The sequence below is a fragment of the Pinus tabuliformis genome, chromosome 8, assembly GCF_031772625.1.
Source record: "Pinus tabuliformis cultivar Carrire ecotype Pingquan chromosome 8, CPIR1, whole genome shotgun sequence".
Lineage (NCBI taxonomy): Eukaryota > Viridiplantae > Streptophyta > Pinopsida > Pinales > Pinaceae > Pinus > Pinus tabuliformis.
In genome coordinates, this window is record NC_142294.1 from 1,554,213,547 (window position 1) to 1,554,234,648 (window position 21,102).

Genomic DNA, 21,102 nt, shown 5'->3' on the forward strand with positions numbered 1-21,102 from the left:
ACTAACAATCGTAAGCCTAGTAAAGACACTAGTACGGAGAATGGTGGATTTGATAAACATCTGGGACCAATATTCTTTGAGAATTTGGATTTTGACTAGGACTAATCGCCATAAGTCAAGTACATTAATCCAAGATAAGAATAGTCATGAGGATTGACATTTCCTAGTGTCAAATATTATGATAGTGGATTAGGAAATGATCATATGAGGACATACCTGGTGAACATACTAGTGGGGTGAGTGCCTTGAGAGGCAGTGGTGTCAAAATTTACACCTCCCAACATTGTGCTCTGATCTAATGGAGAGATAAACTTGTTAGTCACGGCCTTACTATTTTGACAATGTTGGCTACGATGATGTAAATCATCATTGATGCTTATCAATCTAGATCCCTTCTTATATGAATATTTCAACTTGAGAGTACCTTTTTGTCTCATTATGAGTACCTCCCTAGTTTAGAGGAGGGGTCATCATCTTCATCATCACCATCATCACCACCATCAATGTCATCATTTCATTATTGTCATAATCACCATTCATGTCTTCATCATCATCGTGATTATGGATATTGTCATCAATTGTTCATAATTATAGGCATCATAAGAAATATCATCAACCTAAAAAATGTTACAAGTGCTCGAAAAGGGTTGTTAAGACACATTTTATATGCAAGAAAGATAACAAATTTATTTTTTAGAGATGATCGATGATCATCACCATTACTACCATTATCATCGGCATTATAATTTTCATCATCCCCATCATCATAACCAATATAATTTTTATCATAATTGTTGTCATCTTCATCATGAACATCATAATCATCATAATCATCATTCATGTCATTATTGTTCTTGATGATGACTAAGATGAAAATAATGATAATGATAATAAGATGATGATGACTTGGAATATGACGCCAAGGATAATTATTATGATTTTGACCATGAAAACATTTAAAAATTGGTAATAATGGCCAAGGTCATTAGCATCATCATCATCATTGTCATTGTAACTCCCATTGTCTTTATCATCATTGTCATTATCATAACAATCACAATTCATGTCATCATCATCATCGTTATTATTATTGACATTGTCATGAGTTGTTCATAATTTTCAATGTCATAAGAAATATCATCAATGCAAAAAATATGATGTGCGTTAGAATAGGGATGCAAAAGTGAACAAAAAATGGGGGTAAAAATAGACGTAAATTTTGATGAAGAGTGGACACAACATTAGTAGATGCAGAACAAGACAAAAAAATTGACACAAAATTGGATGAAAAAGTAGATGCAATAGTTGATGCAAACTTGAACACAAAATAGGATTCAAACATGGATGAAAAAGTGGAAGAAAACATGGGCACAATAGTAGGCATAAAACTTAGCATGAATTTTGGTGAAACAAATGTGGATACTACAATGAATGTAAAAAAAAAAGACACAAACTTGAATGCAAAAAGGAGGGAAAATTGGATGAAAAGAGGGATGGAAACATGGGCCAAACATGGGTGCAATAGTGAACACAAAATTAGCTGCAAAATTGGGCGAATCAAAAGTGGATGTAAAAGTAGATTCGAAATGGGATGAAAAAAACATAAATAATATTTGATGTAAACTTGGACAGAAAAGAGGATGCAAATGTGGATGCAATAGTGGAAGAAATTGTGGGTTGCAATGATAGGCATAAGATATGGCACAAATTATAGCACAAAAAAAGTGGATGAGAAAGTGGATGTAATAATCGACAAAAAAAAAAAAAAAGATGCAAACTTAGATGCAAGACAAGATGTTATAAGGGATGTAAAAGTGGATGCAAACACGGGTGCAACATGAGAAACAAAATTGGATGAAAAATATGGATGCAATGGAAGTACATGCAAAAAAAGATACAAAATGAGATGCAAAACCCACATAAAAGTGGATGCAAAAATAGATGCAATATTTTATGCAAAAGAGGATGCGAAGATGGATGCAAAATTGGAAGAAAACATGGGTACAATAGTAAGTACAAAACATGGCACAAATTGTGTCACAACAAAAGTGGATGTAATGATAGATGCAAAAAAAGAAGCAAATGAAGCTGAAAAATAGGATGCAAAAAGGGACGTAAAAGTGGGCGTAAACATGGGTGCAACAATGGATGTAAAATATGATGCAAAAGTTGATGCAACAAAATTCTATGCAAAAGTAGATGCAATACGAGACACAAAACCTTATGCAAATCTTGTCGAAAAAGTGGATATATAAATGGATTAAAATAAGATGTAAAAGTCTATCAAAACCTAGATGTATATGAGGATGCAATCGTGGATGCAAATTTAGAAACAAAAAAGGGTGCAAAGGGAGGTGTCAAACTAGGTGCAAATTATGGCACAAGAAAAATGGATGCAATAGTGGACACAATAACAGATGAAAAAGAGGATGTAAATATGGATGCAAAACAAGATGTAAAAGTCAATGCAGCAAAAGTAGATGCAAAAACTAGACACAAAGCTCGATGTAAAACTTGGCACAGAGGGGATGCAAAAAAATGCAAAAATGGATGCAAAAAATGATTTAAAAAGTGATGCAAAGGAGGATGCAAGAGATGATGCAAAAGTTGATGCAAGTGTAGGCGCAAAAAGTGGATGCAATAGAGGATGAAAAAGATGGTGAAACAAAATTAGGTGCCAAACTTGATGCAAAACATGGTGCAAAGGATGGCACAAAACTTGGCATAAAACGTGGCGTAAAACTTGGTGTAAAATCTGATGCAAAACCTATTACAATACATGGTGCTAAACTTGATGTAAGACTTGGTGCAAAACTCGATGAAAAATTTGCATCAATTTTTGCATCATATTTGATAAATGGACACAAATAGCACCAAAAATGGTCTCTAGACGCAAAAAAGGAAGCAAAAAGGGATGTTAATCACAGGGTTTTGTTGTAATGGTCCTTGACAAGTTGGAGCGTGGTTCCAAAATAGGCGAGCAAGGTTAGCTCGTCTCATTTATTAATTTATTGTATTTTTCATGTCAACATTAATATGAAAAATTCCCTTTTGGAATAAACAATGACATAATTTTCCTGTAACTTTGAAGAGTGACTTGGAAATTAAAATTTTGGAAAATATATATTTCAGAAAAGTATTGATCTGATAGAGATCCTATTTTGTTGATAGTTTTATTAACCGATTTCTGTTATACGTTAATTAAACGTTATGAATATTTTTCAGGATGAAGCTTAACAAATAGAATTGGATTGTGAGCTTCTAAAGAAATATAGCGAGACACTTGTAGTCAAGAGCAAAAAAGTTCACATAGAGATGGAAAAAATGAAATATCATAAGTGGATTGTGAGTTTCTGAAGAAATATAGTGAGGCGCTTGCAATCAAGAGCGAAAATGTTCACATAAAGCTAGAAAAAATGAAAGCTCTCAAAATTTCTCCACCTCTCAGGCCTGTTGGAAAGGCGAAGGAGACAAATAATGAATTCACACATAAAACACGAGTTGCATCTCTTCTATTGACCACACAAAACATGATGCTTACAATGAACTCGGTGAAGGGTATTTATCATTTTCTAACTAGCTACTTGCCTAAAATATATTGACATGTAACCACATGCAACCACACACTCAAATTGGTCTATCACTTAACCTGACTTGACTAAACACTCAATCACTAAACCACCCAATTAACTGAATCTCTATGTTTATCCAACTCCTCATGCAGGAGTAATTATCTTATTTTAATACTCCCCCTTAATTACAACAGCTAAAATAAAACATGACTCATGACAACTCAAACATGCTTGTTGGTTTATGTCTTAGCTAGGCTTACAACACCTAAGTTTCTCCTATGAAACTCAAACACATATTGTGCTAATGACTTAGTAAATATATCAGCCAATTGATCACAATATTTACAAGGCTTCAATTGAACTTCTCCATTGCTCACAATTTATCTAATAAAGTGATATATAGTATCAATATGCTTGCTCTTCTCATGAAAGACACTATTCTTGGATAGTTCAATCGCTCAAGTGTTGCCACAGTAAATTGTTGTTGATCCTTGTTGTTTATGCTTGAGTCCATCAAATACTCTTCTTAACCAAATTGCTTGACATGCTACTGATGTCACTGCTACATATTCTTCTTTTGCTGACGAAAGTGTCACAATGGGTTGCTTCTTAGATGCCCATTAAATCACACCCGAACCAAGGTGCAACAAAAAACCATAAGTTATTTTCCTATCATCCAAAATACCTACAAAATCACTATCTTTGTACCCAATCAAATCTTTATTTTCGTGCTTGCATACATTATGTCACAATCTCTAGTTCCAGCTATGTATCTCAAAATTCTTTTTCCTGCACTCCAACGTGTATCTTTTGGAGTCTCCATAAATCTGGAAACAAACTCACTCCTTGCATGATATCCAGTCTTGTAGGTGTTAGATACATGAGGCTACCAACCAATATTTTGAATAGAGTTGGATCGACATATGATCCTTCATCATCATTGCTTAACTTTGTACCTGTTGAAATTGGTGTAGGGAGAGGTTTGCAATTTTCCATCCTGAATCTTTTCAACAAATCTTTAGCATATTTATTTTGACAAATAAAAATTCCTTTTTCAGATTGCTCAACTTCTATGCCAGGAAAATATTTCATGAGACCAAGATCTGTCATCTAAAATTATTTCATCATGGCCATTTTAAATTCATCTATCTCAAAATGACTTGTAAAATCATGTCATCAACATATAAGAAAACAATCAAAATTTGTCCATGCTAATTTACCTTTGTGTATAAGGTAGGTTCAATGTTGCTTCTGCAAAATCCATTTTTAATCATGTAGCTGTTGATTCTGGTATATCAAGCTCTAGGCACTTGCCTCAGTCCATAGAGATCTTTCTTCAACCTGTAAACCTTCTCTTGATTACTCTATACTTCATATCCTAGAGGTTTTTGCACATAAATTTCTTCTTCTAGAATTCCATTCAAGAAAGTTGATTTAAAATCCATCTGATATAATTTCCACTTGTTCTAAGCTGTTGTGGCTAGAAATGCTCTTGCAGTATCCAATCTGGCTACGAGAGAAAACGTTTCTCCGAAATCTATTCCCGGTTGTTGTAAGAATCCTTTAAATACAAGTCTTTCTTTAAATCTATCAATTTCACCTTTCTCATTAATTTGTCTTGTACACCCACTTTACACCAATGATATTTTTGTCCTTTGGTAAATCAACCAATCCCATGTGTCATTCTTTTTAATAGCTTCAATTTCTTCATCCATGGCTTGCACCCAATTTTCATCTTTGATTGAAAATTCAAACAAAGAAGGTTCGAATGACAACAATGAAAAATTTGAACTAACATCCAAATCATCATAAATATCTTTCAAACTTCTCATCTTTCTCTTACCATTGCTTGATTCATCACCTGATTGATTGTTGGGAGAATCTCGATCTGTTGATCTGCTTGAGAATCCACGCTGCTCTGAAAATCTTGGACTCCTTATTGATGTGTCTCTATTTGGTGTCTTCACCTATGATTCTTGCTTCTCCTTTTATGCTACATCATCTTCTTCCATGAGTGGCACTTGTGCATCAACTGTTTTGTCGATACTATCATTCCACGACTCTTGTTCTTTGAACACAACATCTCTATTAATTATGGTATTCTTTGTGGCAGGGTTATACAATTTGTAAGATTTTGATTGCTCACTATAACTAGTGAATATGAATTTTTCACTTTTATCATCCAATTTTCATCTTCACTCCTTAGGCACATGTGCATAATATATACGTCGAAATACTCTAAGGTGAGATACGCTACAATACATACCTGACCATGATTTTTATGGTACTCTGTTCATCACACTCTTTGTAGGAGATCTGTTGATCACATAAATAACACATGCAACTACTTCTGACCAATACTCATTAGACAATTTTGTGCCTTTCAACATTCTTCTTACCATGTTCATAATTGTTGTGTTCTTTCTATTTTCTACACCATTCTATTACGGTATGTACCTGGTTATAAATTGTCTTTTGATTCCATGTTGTTTGTAGTAATCATGGAATGCCATTGAATCATATTCTCCACCACGATTTGACCTCAATACCTTGATCTGTCGATCACTTTGGTTCTCTGCTAAGGCTTTGAATTATTTTAACTTTGCAAAAATTTCAGACTTCTGCTTCAAGAACTAAAACCAAGTGTTTCTGCTGCAGTCATTAATGAAAGTGATGAAGCAACAACTTCCACCAATCGACTGTGTCCTCATAGGTCCACACAAGTCTATATGCACTAGCTCAAGAGGTTGCTTTGCTATGTATGAAACTCCCTTTGGAAAACTTTCACGGTGTTGCTTTCCCAAAATGCAACACTCACAAGTATTACTAGGTTCTTTGATGGGAGGTAATCCTCTGACCATATATTTCTGTTGCAACAAACTTAAACCATAAAAGTGAAAGTGTCCAAATTGAAAGTGCGATAACCAATAATCATCAGAACATGCAAATCTAATAGAACTGACCTGATCATTGTAATTTATAATTATAGGAAAGAGTATGTTCCTCTTCATCTACACCTTTGCTATCAGTTGCTTGCTTTGGGGCTTGTCATATATAACACATTCTTTACCTTAAAATATAGCTTTGTGTCCTTTCTGTGTCAATTGACCAAATCTTATCAAATTATGTTTGAGACTAGGAACATAATATACCTCCAAGATTGCCTTCGAATCCCCCTGCTTGGTGAGAATTTTGACGGCTCCTTTTCCATCTACTTCCACAATCTTGTAAGTGCACAAATTTACTTTGTTTTCACATATTGATCGAAATTTGCAACCAAATCCTTGTTGCCTGCCATGTGGTTACTACAACCACCGTTTAACATCCATAGAGTGGCAGATGGTTCATGCATGGTATGCCAAGCTAAGAACATGAAGTCAGTACTCTCTGTAGTGACATTAGCTCTCTGGTTCCCTTGATCAGCTATCTTCTTCCTGTAACAATGAGCATAGTGACCAAAGTTATTGTAATAATAGCATATCATCTTTGATTTGTCAACTCTTTGCTTATTGTTGAAACTCCTGTAGTTGCTTCCACTTGCATATTCATGCTCTTCTCGGCTATCTCTCTAATCACCATATCTTCTGCTTCGTCCTCTGCCTCTCATTCTACTTCTTCCTCGACCTCTGTCTCTTGAAATAGAAACTTGACTTTTGAAAGTGGTCTTTAAAGTGGAATCCTTATTTCTTTCTATCCTTGCCTCATGTGATAGAATTGATCCCATCAACTCATCAACTCTCAATGATGCGAAATCCTTGGCTTCTTCTATGGCTACTACCACAACATAAAATTTGGTAGACAAAGATATGAGGACCTTCTCAACCACTGTTTGATCTTTAATTTATTCACCATAAACCTTTAACTGATTTATGACAGTTATGACCTGATTCCTGAAGGAATTAATGTCCTTTGTCTCCTTCATCTGCAGACTTTCAAAATATCTCCTAGTACTATGCAACTTAACAATATTCACTTTGGACATACCTGTATAGTTTTTTTCCAAAGTATCCCATGCTACTTTTGCTGAAGACATGATCATAATATTCTAGAACATTGCTCGGTCCACTCCCTGTGAAATAAGCTGCAACGCTTGTGCATTGTTCTTCTTGTCTGTCTTCCATTATTATCTATTTGCATTACTGAGAGCTCGTGCTTCTGCTTCATCCTTAGGTTTTGAAAACCAAAACTGGACATAATCCTAGACATCATGTGCTTGCAACATGGTCGCCATCTTAATGGCCCACACATCATAATCTTTCCCTGTAAATAGTGGAAACTAGGGCTGGAAATTTGAGAAAGTCATCTTTCTCGAAAAATTTCTCTTAAAAAAAAACATAAAATTCTGCTTTATAAACCTTTCGTAAAACTTATTTTTAGAAAAAAACACCCTTCAATCAAAACCCTAAATTTTTATTAAAAAAAAAAAACCTTTTCCAAAACCCTTTTGGAAAAACTCTTGATATTGTTTTTTTATATGTAAAAGAGATTTAAAAATAAATCTTTATATGATATGGGTCAAATACTCTTTGTCCTTTGTCAATGAGCTTAAAATCATAAAGTTCGACCTTGAGGACATTCTTGTTAGTTTTGATGTGGTCTCCCTTTATACTTGCATTCCGATAAAGGAGGCCATTGAGGTCATCAACTGCCTAACCAATCCGGATATCGCTCATTTGGTTGAAATTTGTCTCACCTTGACTTTCTTCAGCTTCAAAGGAGAATTCTATGAACAAACCTGCGAGGTTGCTCTGGGCTCCCCCTTGTCCCTGGTTGATGCTAATATTTTTATGGAAGACTTTGAATCTAGATCTCTAGCCTCTTCCCATCTCTTACCCAAGATAGGGAAGATATTTGTTGACAACACGAGTGTCATCTGGTCTCATGGCAAAGAAGAGCTGGATCTATTTTTCCAGCATCTCAACAATCAATCACCATTCATTAAGTTCACTATGGAACAAGAATTTGATGGATGTTTGCCTTTCCTTGATGTTCTCATTTCTAAGAATGAAGATGGTTCTTTCTCCCACCAAGTGCTTAGGAAGAAAACCCATACAGAGCAATATATTCATGCCAACTCCCATCATTTCCCTGCTCAAAAGATGGGTGTCCTCAACACGCTTGTGACTCGTGTGCTAAGGATTTCCGACGAAAAGAACCTTGATAAAGAGAAAGACCATATTCTTAATGTGTTTGTTAATAATGGTAATAGTAGGCACCAAGGCCTGAAAGATTTCCTAAAAGCCAGCAAAGGTCCTAGAGTTAAGAAATACACTAAGGATAGGGTATCAGGCGTTCATCTCCCTTTCATCCAGGGGACCACTGATAATATTGTGAGGATCCTTAAGAGGCATGATGTTCCCTCTACCTATAGACCCCTTAACGCCATTCATAATTCCCTTAGGTCAGTAAAAGACCCTATTGACCCCAAGGATATGAAAGGCGTCTACGTTATTCCTTGTTCATGTGGAACCCCTACATTGGTGAGACCGGGCACTCCATTAATCAAAGGATTCACGAGCACTTAGCGGACATAAAATATGGGAGGATCCGTTCTTCCACCTTGGTAGAACACGTAGAAAAGACTAAACATCACATATGTATTGAGGAGGCTTGTGTTATTGCCAAGATTGCCTCTTCTCATCACTGAAAATTTAGGAAGGCCATTGAAATTATAAAGAGACCCAAAAATCTCAATAGGGATGATGGTTGGAAAATTAGCAGGTGCTGGATCCCTGCCCTTTCTTCTTAGCCAGCCCCCTGTCACCGCCCCTTGTTTTAATAAGTTCATCTCTGCTCTTTGATTTCTCGATGGTTTTTTTAATAATCTTATTTAATTTTTCTAATTCCTTTTTAGATTAGAAATAAGAGCAGAATGGTTCAATTTTATTATTCCTTTTTTACTAACTTAATTATTATTATTTAGTTAACATTATAACTATTATTTATTATTATTATCTAGATAATATTATAACTATTATAATATTAATAACTATTAACAATCTTTCTCCAAAGGGTTATAATTATACAAATTGGATTATTTAACTAACTAGATGAATTAATCTACTAATAAACCATTTAGTCCAAATACTATTAATATTATAGTATTAAATATTTATGCCTTTAAATAAAATGAGTTAATGATAAATATTATCTCCTTTCTCCTCGAGGTTGCAGTAGAAATGATTAAAAGCCAAATTAGTTATTCTTTCAATAAACCTTTACTTATCAATTGAGAATATGAAGGGTTATAATTAAATAAATTGGGTTATTTAACTAAATAAGTTAGTTATTCTTCTAACAAATTATTATTTGATTTATTCCATATACTTTTAATATTATAATATTAATATTTGAGCCTTTAAATAAAATAGAATTAATTATAAATATTAACTTAACTAGTAATAATATATTCCTTATCCTAAGGGTTAGTAGTTGAAATGCTTAAAAGTTATATTAATTTTACTAATAAACCTTTATTATTTATATTCTATTAAAACTTTTTATCTATATACAATTAATAATTAAATGCTATTCATTGATAGTATTAAAAATAACATAAGTAGCTTATAAATTATCAAAACTAATTCTCCCTATCCCTATCCCTTGGTCGAGTCAAGTCAAATATAGTCGTTGTCCCTATCCCTTGGTCCAGTCTAGTCAAATATCGTTGTTTCCTATTCTATTATAGCTGTTTCCTAGTCAAATATAGTCGTTGGATGATCTTCTCTCTCTCTATTTAAACATGCAACCATGATCTGGTTCTTCAACTTGTCGTGATGATGAACTACACTTGTTGGTTCGAAGCACATCGAAAAATGATTGATAATGTGATTTACGCCGAAAACCCTATCATATACTTGTTATGGATCACAGAAGCCTCAATTCTTCAAAAAATCTTATGTATAAAAAAACCAACAAAAACACAAACCTTAATTTTAAGTAGCTCTCATTTTAATATAAGGTTCCCACACAATGTATCAAAAGAATTTCCCACTCAAAATGTCAACAACTTGGTTTAAAGAATTAGCTTTTAAAAACATTATACAAACCATGTTAAGATTTTATGATGCTAAAGCTCCTCTTATGGTGAGGCCATGTGTTTAACAGTTTTTACGATGATAAATCTTGCGTTAGTCCTCTAATGCCACAGAAAATAGCGTGTCAAGCCCACAAGCCAGTGAAGGGTGCACGATAGGGGACCGACGAGCTGGGAGGTAAACAACTAGTTGGGGCGTGCCCGGACAATGCAATGAGCTCACCGAATGGAGGAGATGAGCTAACGTGTGATGCAAAAGTCATTGTGAAAAATGACAAATTGCTGGAACATTGGTGAACTTATATGATGGGTGGTCCCATGTATGGGCACCCACACCATGGGCTGACACGATGGAGGGGCGTGTTGGATGAAACGATGGGTCGGCTTGGGGGGCCGACGCCCCAATCGATGGGCCAATCGCCATATAAGTAGAGCGGCGAGATGGTGGAGAAGATCATCAAGCATTTCTTCCAAGTGTTCATGTGAGTTAGGAGGGTGAGCTACCTTGGGAGGTCTGAAACTTGGCGAAGTGCAGGCAGACTCTTGGGCCAAAGCATGGAGCCGCAACAAATGTAGGAAAATGGGAGAAGGTGTTCGGTTGTGCTAGGGAATTCGGTGAAATGGGTGAGGGCATTCAGTGAAACAAGTGAGGGCATTCAGTGAAATGGGCGAGGGCATTCAGTGAAATGAGCGAGGGTGTTCGGTGAAATGGGCGAGGGCGTTCGGTGAAATGGGTGAGGGCATTTGGTGAAACAGGTGAGTACATTTGGTGAAACAAGGGAGGGAGTTCGATGAAACGGGCGAATGTGTTCAGAGAAATGAGTGAGAGCGTTCAGTGAGTTAGATGATCGCACAGTGGAGAGTTGGGCGGTGTGAATGGCGAACAGGTGGGCACACCCAAGGGTGAGCTGAGCGACCTGCGAGTCAGGCAACACAGCATGATGAGCCGGTGAATGGTGCGACGAGCCGGTGCAATGGTGAACGACTTGCGACGGACGGTAGAACTAGTGGGCACTCCAAACATTGGTTCGGGTGGACCAGACGGTGCAAACCGAGTTGCAAAGTTGTGGCAGAAATTGTATGGAGGAAACTTGGGGTTTCCCAACAAGGACTGTAACTTATATATTTTGTAAAATTGCTATTATCATCAAGAAGACTCATATTTTAGGGAGTTTCCCCTGCCATTAAAATATCCGTTGTGCATATGTGTAAATGATAACAATGATGAAGATGACTAATTGAATGTTTCCGCCGTGTATGTGAATGTATACTCAGAAAATTTGAAAAATAAACTAAGTATAAAATGTAGGCGTAGTCCATACCATGTGAGTATTGATAAAAAAAAAATGGGTGGTGCTATTGCACCCCCCTTCATGCAATTGGAAGAGTACCGCCAGGGTAGGGGTGTGACAGGTCGTATCAAAGGTTCATTCAGTCGAACCAGGCTTACCGAAGGAAGTGTTACACTCCATAACAGGTTTAGCAGGGGTGAAGCATTTTTCTTGGTCCAAGCTGAACAAAAAGACATGACAGGTTTGGAATAATGTCAATGGAGGCTCTTGCTGACCTTATATAGCTTGAAGTGGATGAAAGAAGAGAACCCATGGATTTGAGATAAACTTAACGTCTTGGAAAGGAATGTTGAAGACGAACTTCTTCGACTTGGTTGTGCAATGGAGAAGGATGTAGCTCTAGATTGCAATGACGAAGAAGAGGAAGTCATGATGTTTGAGGAGCCTCATGATGAAGTAGGTACTACTTATACTTGTGTTTCATTTGAGCTTTTGGTAGATGGGCCATATGCAGGGAAGGGAAAAATCAATTTTCTGATGCGATGGAGGATCTTACCTTGGATGTCTATGATGAGACCTTGTATGGAGGAGAAAGGACCATTGCCTATTGCAAAGCTTATTCAAACCATTTGTGACCTTACGGCAGAAGGTGTAAATGCTCGTGACAAGGGAGGAATGTGATGATCATTTCAGAGGAATGGGTCATGCTTTAGCAATATGGAGAATTGGCTAAGTGCTCGACATGAATCATGGACAGATTGGAGAAGGGCACACACCTAATGATATTTGGGTGGACTTCTCATGGCCAATACCAAGAGACTATCTTGGTGGAACCTTTAGTGGGGAAGCCATGGTGGAAGAGACTCATATGACTTAATGATGATATATGCTTTGGGTGACTATGGGCACTAGACTTGATTGCAGACTTGGATGAGGATGACCGATGTTGTGATGGGCCTACCTAGTTGGAAAACAAGGGCAACTTGAGTCATGGACATCGAGTTGGAGAGATGGAGCATGGTTGCCTTATTCAAGGACATTATGCAGGAGCACTTGTAGAGATGTCACTTATGGGCATCCAATGAGGAGTGCCAAGGCAGGGATGTTGTGTAGATGGATTTGCTGGTGTGACATGGAGATGTTTTAGTTATGATATGATGGGGATGTTGTGCACTCTTGTACAAGAAGGCCATGGACTTGGTGGAGTTATGACAAGACTATGGAGCATTCCTACTACATGGAGAGCTGAGGCATCTTGCAAAGACCTTTGGGCCGAGACATGTATGCTTGCTAGGATGTTGGTTGGAGATGTCTCATGGAGCTCATGATTCATGATGTTGTGACTCTTGGGGACTTCATATTATGGTGGACTTGGACGATTTGATGCATTGAGGAGCTGAGGTCAAAGACTTTGATGCAGGATGAGGTGCATACTTTTGAGTACATTTGTGGGTGTGCTTAAGAGAGTGACTTGATGTGGAGGATCGATATGAGACACTTTGGACTGAGAGAGTTGCAGCGATGATGATGCCTTGGTGGCAACACTTGGGCATGGGTTTAACCAAGACTCACTTTGATACATCAGAGTTAATTGGTCTATGATCATGGGAAGCACATAGATGATGAGATAGGTGTATACTTGTTTCTTTGGTAGGCTTAAGGGATGGCACATTACAGATATGATGAGGTTTTCGGCCCCTGAATTTGAGAATGAAAGACTGATCCTGGGGTTAGAATTAAGAGCAAGATTTGAGGCAATTCTGTGTAGCAAGAAAAATTGTGGGGAAATGAACATAAGAAACTAATTTAAACTAACTATTAGGTTTTTTTATCCCAACTATTAATCCAAGGGTCTAGAATTTTTCAATCGTCTAACATCTGATTAAGTGGTTCAAAAAAGTACACGATGGCAACTAGGAGAGCTGATTTCAAAGGTCAACACCTTATGGTGTAACTAGTTTAATATATTTATGAAATTTGGGGATGCATCATATCTAGAGAAGAGAAATATCAAGCAAATTCAAAAGTTTTTCATAACTTTCATAATCTTAAAATTAATGAAATATTGCTAGCGATAAAAGAGAGTCTCTCTCCATTGAGAACATGGCATAAACAACATGAAAGCAATGAGTTTTTCTAAATTTGTCTCAAACACTAGTCAAAGCACTTATGCTTCAAATTAGGCTAGCATAAAGATGCAATAACTTAACTAAATCATTGTAAAGTCAAGAAAAAAACACTCCATAAAATATTGATAATATTAAAAATATTGTTAATATAAATTTAAACATAAATAGGCTGCTATCAAAAATTAAAAGATAAAGGTCCTTAAAGATTAAACCCCTTGTTGGCCTTACAAAGTCTTTTGCCAAAGACTCTTCGTTGTTTGTCAATGAGATAAAGGGCATAAAGTTTGACCCTCGGGACATTCTTATTAGTTTCAATGTGGTTTCCCTTTACACTTGCATCCCTATTAAGGAAGCCATTGCAGTCATCAATCACCTCACCGACGATGAGACCACTCGTTTAGTAGAGATTTGTCTTACGTCTATTTTTTTCTACTTTGAAGGGGCATTCTATGAGCAGACCTACGGGGTTGCCATGGGCTCCCCGTTGTCCTTGGTTTTTGCTAATATTTTTATGGAATACATTGAATCCAAGGCTTCGTCTTCAGCCCATCTCTTGCCCAAGCTATGGAAAGGATTTGTGGATGACAAGTTAGTGTCATATGGTCCTATGGCCAATATGGATTATATCAGTTTTTCCAACATCTCAACAATCAATCCTATTCTATAAAGTTTACTATGGAGCAAGAAGTTGATGGGTGCTTGCCTTTCGTTAATTTTCTCATTTCGAAGAAGGATGAAGGCTCTTTCTCCCACCAGTTGTTTCGAAAGGAAACTCATGCTCAGCAATAACTAGCATGTTGGGTGTTCTCAACACGCTAGCTACTTGTGCGTTAAGAATTTCTAATGAAAAGAACCTTGACAAAGGGAAATATCATCTGCTTAATGTTTTTACTGATAATGGATATAGTAGGCACCAAGGTCTCATAGATTTCCTTAAAGCTGGCAGAAGTCCTAAGGTTAAGAAAGACCCTAAAGATCGAATCTCAAGGGTGCATCTCCCTATCATCCATGGGACCACTGAAAATATCGTGAGAATACTTATGAAGCATAATGTTCCCTCTACCTTTTGACACCTTAACACCATTATTAGCTCTCTAGGATCTGTAAAAGACCCTGTTGACCCCGACGACATGAAAGGTGTTTATGTTATTCCATGTTTTTGTGGGACACCCTATGTTGGTGACATTGGGTGCTCTATTGATCAGAGGATTCATGACTACGTAGCTGACATAAAGCATACCAGGTCAAAGCACACAGAGAAGGCTAGGCATCATTTATGTATTGAGGAGGGCTAGGTTATTTCTAATATTTCTTTTTTTCATCACCGCAAGTTTAGGGAGGCCATAGAAATTGAAAGGAGGTCAAGCAATCTCAACAGGGATGATGATTGGAATATTAGTAGTTGTTGGATCCCTGCACTTTCATTTTCGTCCCTCTCCCCCAGCCCCTTTTTCCCCTCTTCATTTTTTCCTTTTCTAATTTTTTTTCCCTCCTCTTCTGGATTGTTTAAATTCCCCTGAGTTGATGTTTGGTACTCATTTCCTTTAATTATTTATCTATTTATTAATCATTAATTTTTCTTTTAATTGAAATTATTAGGATTATGAAACCTTCCTTTTTATTTATTTATTTTCTTACTTTAAGTTCTTAAATTTTAGACTTCATTGTATTCTTAAGGTTTTTATTAAACATGATATATAAATAATAATTAAGTTTAAAATTATGAGATTTTATATTTAGATAACAAGTTAACTAATTAAGATTAATTGATATATATTTAAGTTTAATTCTTATTTATCCCTTAATATAACTAGTAAGGATTTCAGTTAGATGTAAATAAATTAAACACATTAATTGATTAATTAATTATTTAATAAACCATAGTTTTTTATCCTAGTACTTCATATATTAGTATTAATGTGAATTTATTACATTTTATTTGGTGGTTAAAGAGGATAATATATTTTAGATCTCAGGTTTTTCTGATCCATATTGTAGATAATGATGCGATTAATCTGAAAGACATTTATCTATGATAATACATATTTGGTCACACAAGTAGTGATCATATTAACTAATTATTTATTTAATTAATATTTTATCCTATAATATTCCCTATAGTATTATAGGTTTATATGTAGTTAGATGAAAATAAATAATTAAATTAACTCATTAATTAATTATTTAATAAAAATTTATATTTTTATCCTAGTACTTCACATGTTAGTATTATTATGAATTTATTTAGTTGTAAAATAATACTTATTTGGTTACATATAAATAAACTTTGTAATTAAATAAATAAATTATTTATTTATCCCTATAGTATTCCCTATAGTGTTATGAGTTTTTATGTAGTTTAGTTAAAAGGATAATAAATTATTTATTAGCTTTAATGTTATTAGTTCCTAAAATTATAATTAATTAAAATAGAATTAAATAAAATAGATAAATATAACAAATTAACTAATTAATTAATTAATTATCTATTTTTTCCCTAACTCTTGATCTAGTCAAACATAGTTGTTGCCTAGTCAATTATAGCCAGTCCCTCTATTTAATTTGTTGCCATGGTCTTGTTCTTCATCTTGTCGTGACCATAACTATACTCATTGGTTCCAAACTCCTTGAAAAATGAATATAGATGTGATTATTGCCAAAACATGTCTCAAAAACTTGATAATGATCACAAAAGCCTTAATTCAATAATAACATTAAAATATTACAATAAAAAATTAATAACAACCTAGACAATTAAAATAATTTTTTAATTAAATTAAAATGATTAAGAAAATCAACATTCAATCTTAATTTTAAATTATATTAAAATGAGACTTTCATTATTTATAATAATTAAAGTTATCACTACATTATAAATTTTTAACAATATTTTTCTATAATTTTTAAACATAATTATAAAATTATAAAATATTTTACATAAGTGTTGAGGGGTTTTCACACTGGATTATATTAGATATCATTTTTTGGGATTCAACTGCAAATGGGATAGCAAGCTAAGTGGGCTTGATTGTGGGGAAAATTCTACAGTGAAGCGAGCTTGAGCCAGAGGCGATCTGGGATGGATGACCTTTGGGAAGTCCTGATTACCGGGTGCAAGCCCCGGAAGTGATTCGGAAATGATGATTGACACTATGTGATTCATTTCGCTATTCTCAATCCCCACATCTTCACCCTTGTGAAGTGATGCGGAAGTGAGGATTGACACTATGTGATTCATTTCACTATTTTCAATCCCCACTTCTTCACCTGTGTGAGCATCACCAATGCGGAAGTGATGATTGACACTATGTGATTCATTTCACTAGTTTCAAATCCCACTTTTTCACCCATGTGAGCATCACAAAAAGTGATGAGGAAGTGATGATTGACACTATGTGATTCATTTCACTAGTTTCAAATCCCACTTTTTCAACCATGTGAGCATCATCAAAAGTGATGAGGAAGTGATGATTGACACTATGTGATTCATTTCACTAGTTTCAATCCCCACTTCTTCACCCATGTGAGCATCGCCCAGAAATTAGTCACTTTTTCAACCCTGTGAGCATCACCCAAAAGTTAGTTTAGTCATTGTGATTCATTTCACTAGTTTCAATCCCCACTTCTTCACCCATGTGAGCATCACCTAGAAATTAGTCACTTCTTCACACGTGAGTTACAACTAACTCTCATGAAAATGGTCATAATTAAATACCAAAAAAATGTTATCTAAAATATTACAAAATTTTAATGAATAAAAATTAATCTTATTAAAAATTAATAATGACCATCATATTAATAATAATTTATTTTAATATCAAAAATTGATAAAATATTAAATTAATATATATAATTCGAGAAGAATAATAATATATTTTAAAATAAAATCAAATCAAATGTTTGAGGAATCTTTGGCGAAAATCACATAGAAAAACTTTTGTCCACGCGTTTCAAACTAGCCAATGTGGTTCATCGTCACGACAAGTTGAATGAGCAGAACTCACTAAGCACATTAAATAGATAGGGCAAAGAATCCCATGACTTAACGGTTAACAACCAACAGCTAGAATTGATAACGGCTAGATTGACTTAGATAAAGGATCAATTAATATTAATATATATAAATATTTTTTATTCATTTTATTATTTTAATTAATTTAAAAAAAAAAAATCTATTGGTTATTAGTATTAAAATTAAAATGTAAGGGACAATGTTAGAATTAATATATAAATGATGTAAATATATTAATGAATATAAATTAAAAGTTTATGTAAAATAAATTAATTTCGAAAATATTAATTATTAATAAATAAAAAATGGAGTAATAGTTAATTATATTATAATATTAAAATTAAAATAGTATATTAGTTTTAAATTATAAAATAGATTAATTTTAAATTAATTTTATGAAAATTAAAAATAAAATTAATAGAAAAAAATTTAGTTAAAAATATTAGTTAGTACTAAATAGAAATAATTATATATATATATATATTCGCCCAAGAAATATTAGAAATTCCTTTATTTCCATTTTTATTTATTTAAATCTACATTGTTACCCCCACCTCGAGCTTGATAAATGTTGGTGTAAAATATTTTCCAAAAAATATGTGATATAAACTTTGTTTTTGTTAGACTAGTTGCCAAAGCCATGTGTTTTTTCTTACTGATAATGAAACCCTGTCCTCGTTGCCCAACCTGACGGGTCAAAGAGATACAATATTAGGCTGTCAACACCATAAAGTGTCAGTCACCAATTTCATTGTGTTTGACGGTCAACCTTTTATTGTTTTAACGTTTAACAGTCCATAATTATTATTATAATAATTATTGTTGAAGATTGTGTAGTCAGGCCGGTCTCCAGATCCAGAGCCCTTTCTCTCCTGCTATATAATCCCTTTCTGTTTTATACATTCTTCAATCATTTCCACTCTATTGAAACCTTGACGAAACAAAGGGGTATGGATCAGGATTGCAGTGCGGGGCTTTCATTAGTACTGGCTATTGGTAATGCGACAGCCACCAGAGAAAAGGACGAAATGTACGTTTCGCACAAAAAAGTGAATGGACCTCCTTTGCAATTAGATCTGTTTCCGTTAGACCGTGACTCCCGCCGCGGCGCTTCGCCCTGGGAGAAGACATCACCTTCGATTGGTATAATATTCCTGCACTGTTTACTACTTGCTAAAACCAATCGTCAAGAACGGATTCGATTTTATGTTAATGGTGTTTTGATTGATATGTCTCTTGTTTTAACGATGTTTCTGGATCATAATAACGAAAATCGTCATCTGCAGGAACCGGTAGTGTTGGCAGCGAGAGATCAACGGCAGAAGCGATGGCTCCCATCCATCACGTAGCTGTGTCATGGCGATCCGATGCCAACAAATGCCCAGCATCCTGTTTCTCCAACGAAGATGCAGGCGGTATTGATGTGTCGTTGTCCAAGGATTCTAACGCGATTAACCTCGGGAACGGCTATGCGGAGATCAAGCGAAGAAGGCAGGATGATGGCGAGGAGTTAGAGAATGACCGAGTTTCGTCGAGGGTGCTCAGCGATCCAGAAGAGGAGGGCTGTTCCAGGAAGAAGCTTAGACTGTCCAGAGAACAATGTGCTGTTTTGGCAGAAAGTTTCAGAAAGAACAGGGCACCCGAACCTGTATGTTTCTATTCACAGTATTCACTTACAACTTACTGCTCTATCGTTTGTGTTTCGTGATGTTTTTGGCTAATGTAACTTCTTCTTCTTCCGCAGAAGGAAAAACAAGCGTTGGCCTTACAGTTGAATCTCCGCCCTCGACAAGTTGAGGTGTGGTTCCAGAATAGACGAGCAAGGTCAGCTCTCGCCCTTTATTCATTCATTGTATTTTGCATGATGACATTCATATGAAAAGTCCCCTTTTCTTATCAACAGCCTGTAACTATGAAGAATGACGTGGAAATCAATTTTCGATCTAATTTTTAATTCGGACAACTTTTGATCCCATGGAGATCCTATTGTGTTGACAGTTTTATTGACTGATTTCTGTTATAAGTTAATTAAATGTTATGAATTTGTTTCAGGACAAAGCTTAAGAAAACGGAAATGGACTACGAGGTTCTGAAGAGATATAATGAGACACTTGCAGACGAGAACAGAAAACTTCGAATAGAGCTGGAAAAACTGAAAGCTTTAAAAATGTCGCCACCTCTCCAGCCTGCGTCAAGCCTTACCATGTGCCCCTCCTGTGAGAGAGTTTCAGTTGGTGACAATAGTAGCCACTTGACTTTGCCGAAATCTGGGTCTATGTTTTTAAGCAAGTCTTTCCGCCAATGAATGGTCCGGTATTGATCGGAGTTTCTTTACACGTAGTCAATGTTTACAATGGTGGACATCGTTCTCTTTGTCAAACATTTTAGGTTTTCTATAAATGTTAACTCTGTGGAACATTTAGGGTTTCATTATATTTTTTATTAATTGTATGTCGGTTCAGAAAGCGCTCGAGTTAATTTATTGAATGAAATGAGGCATCTTGATAAACCAAGGAACGTACAGCTGCACAGAGTGGGAGTCTATGTAAAATTCTGAATATCATTGCTGACTTTACAACTATCATTAACACTATTTTTCTGGGAATGTTTCATGTTTGAGTTATACAACCTAGGTAGTACACATGAAAACATTGTTATTGTAAAATGATTTAATAAATAAAAATAGTTTTTAGCTTATTTTATTGTTATTTTAAAATGGTTGTAAAATTATAATTTTATTAATTAATATTAAATTTATATGAAGTTTTTTATTGATGATTTTAAACCTCTTAAAAAAATTAAAGTTTTTGTAAGCCCGGATAATTCATCTGGAGAAACTTACAGTGTAAGCTTTACCCTTTAGTTCCCCTTGTTCCAGCCCTAAAGTCCCAGCACTTATACATGGAATTTGGTGCTTTTTAAAAATGTTTACACTGTGAGCTTTACCATATGCGCCCCTGGTTCCAGCGCTAAGTCCCAGCACTTATACATGAAGTTTTGAGCTTGTTAAAAATGTTTTCTCGTCCGAATGATAGTTAATATTCTGGCTTTTTTTTTTTGG

At 35.1% G+C, this 21,102-nt stretch overlaps 1 protein-coding gene across 1 annotated transcript; it reads left to right on the forward strand.

Moving 5' to 3' along the window:
• Nucleotides 1-18,991: 18,991 nt before the first annotated feature.
• Nucleotides 18,992-20,346, forward strand: LOC149241883 (uncharacterized). Its single transcript, XM_089370702.1, has 4 exons — nucleotides 18,992-19,184; nucleotides 19,328-19,689; nucleotides 19,786-19,865; nucleotides 20,094-20,346. The coding sequence occupies exons 1-4, from the start codon at nucleotides 18,992-18,994 to the stop codon at nucleotides 20,344-20,346; spliced, it is 888 nt and encodes a 295-aa protein (XP_089226828.1).
• The last annotated feature ends 756 nt before the right edge of the window (nucleotides 20,347-21,102 follow it).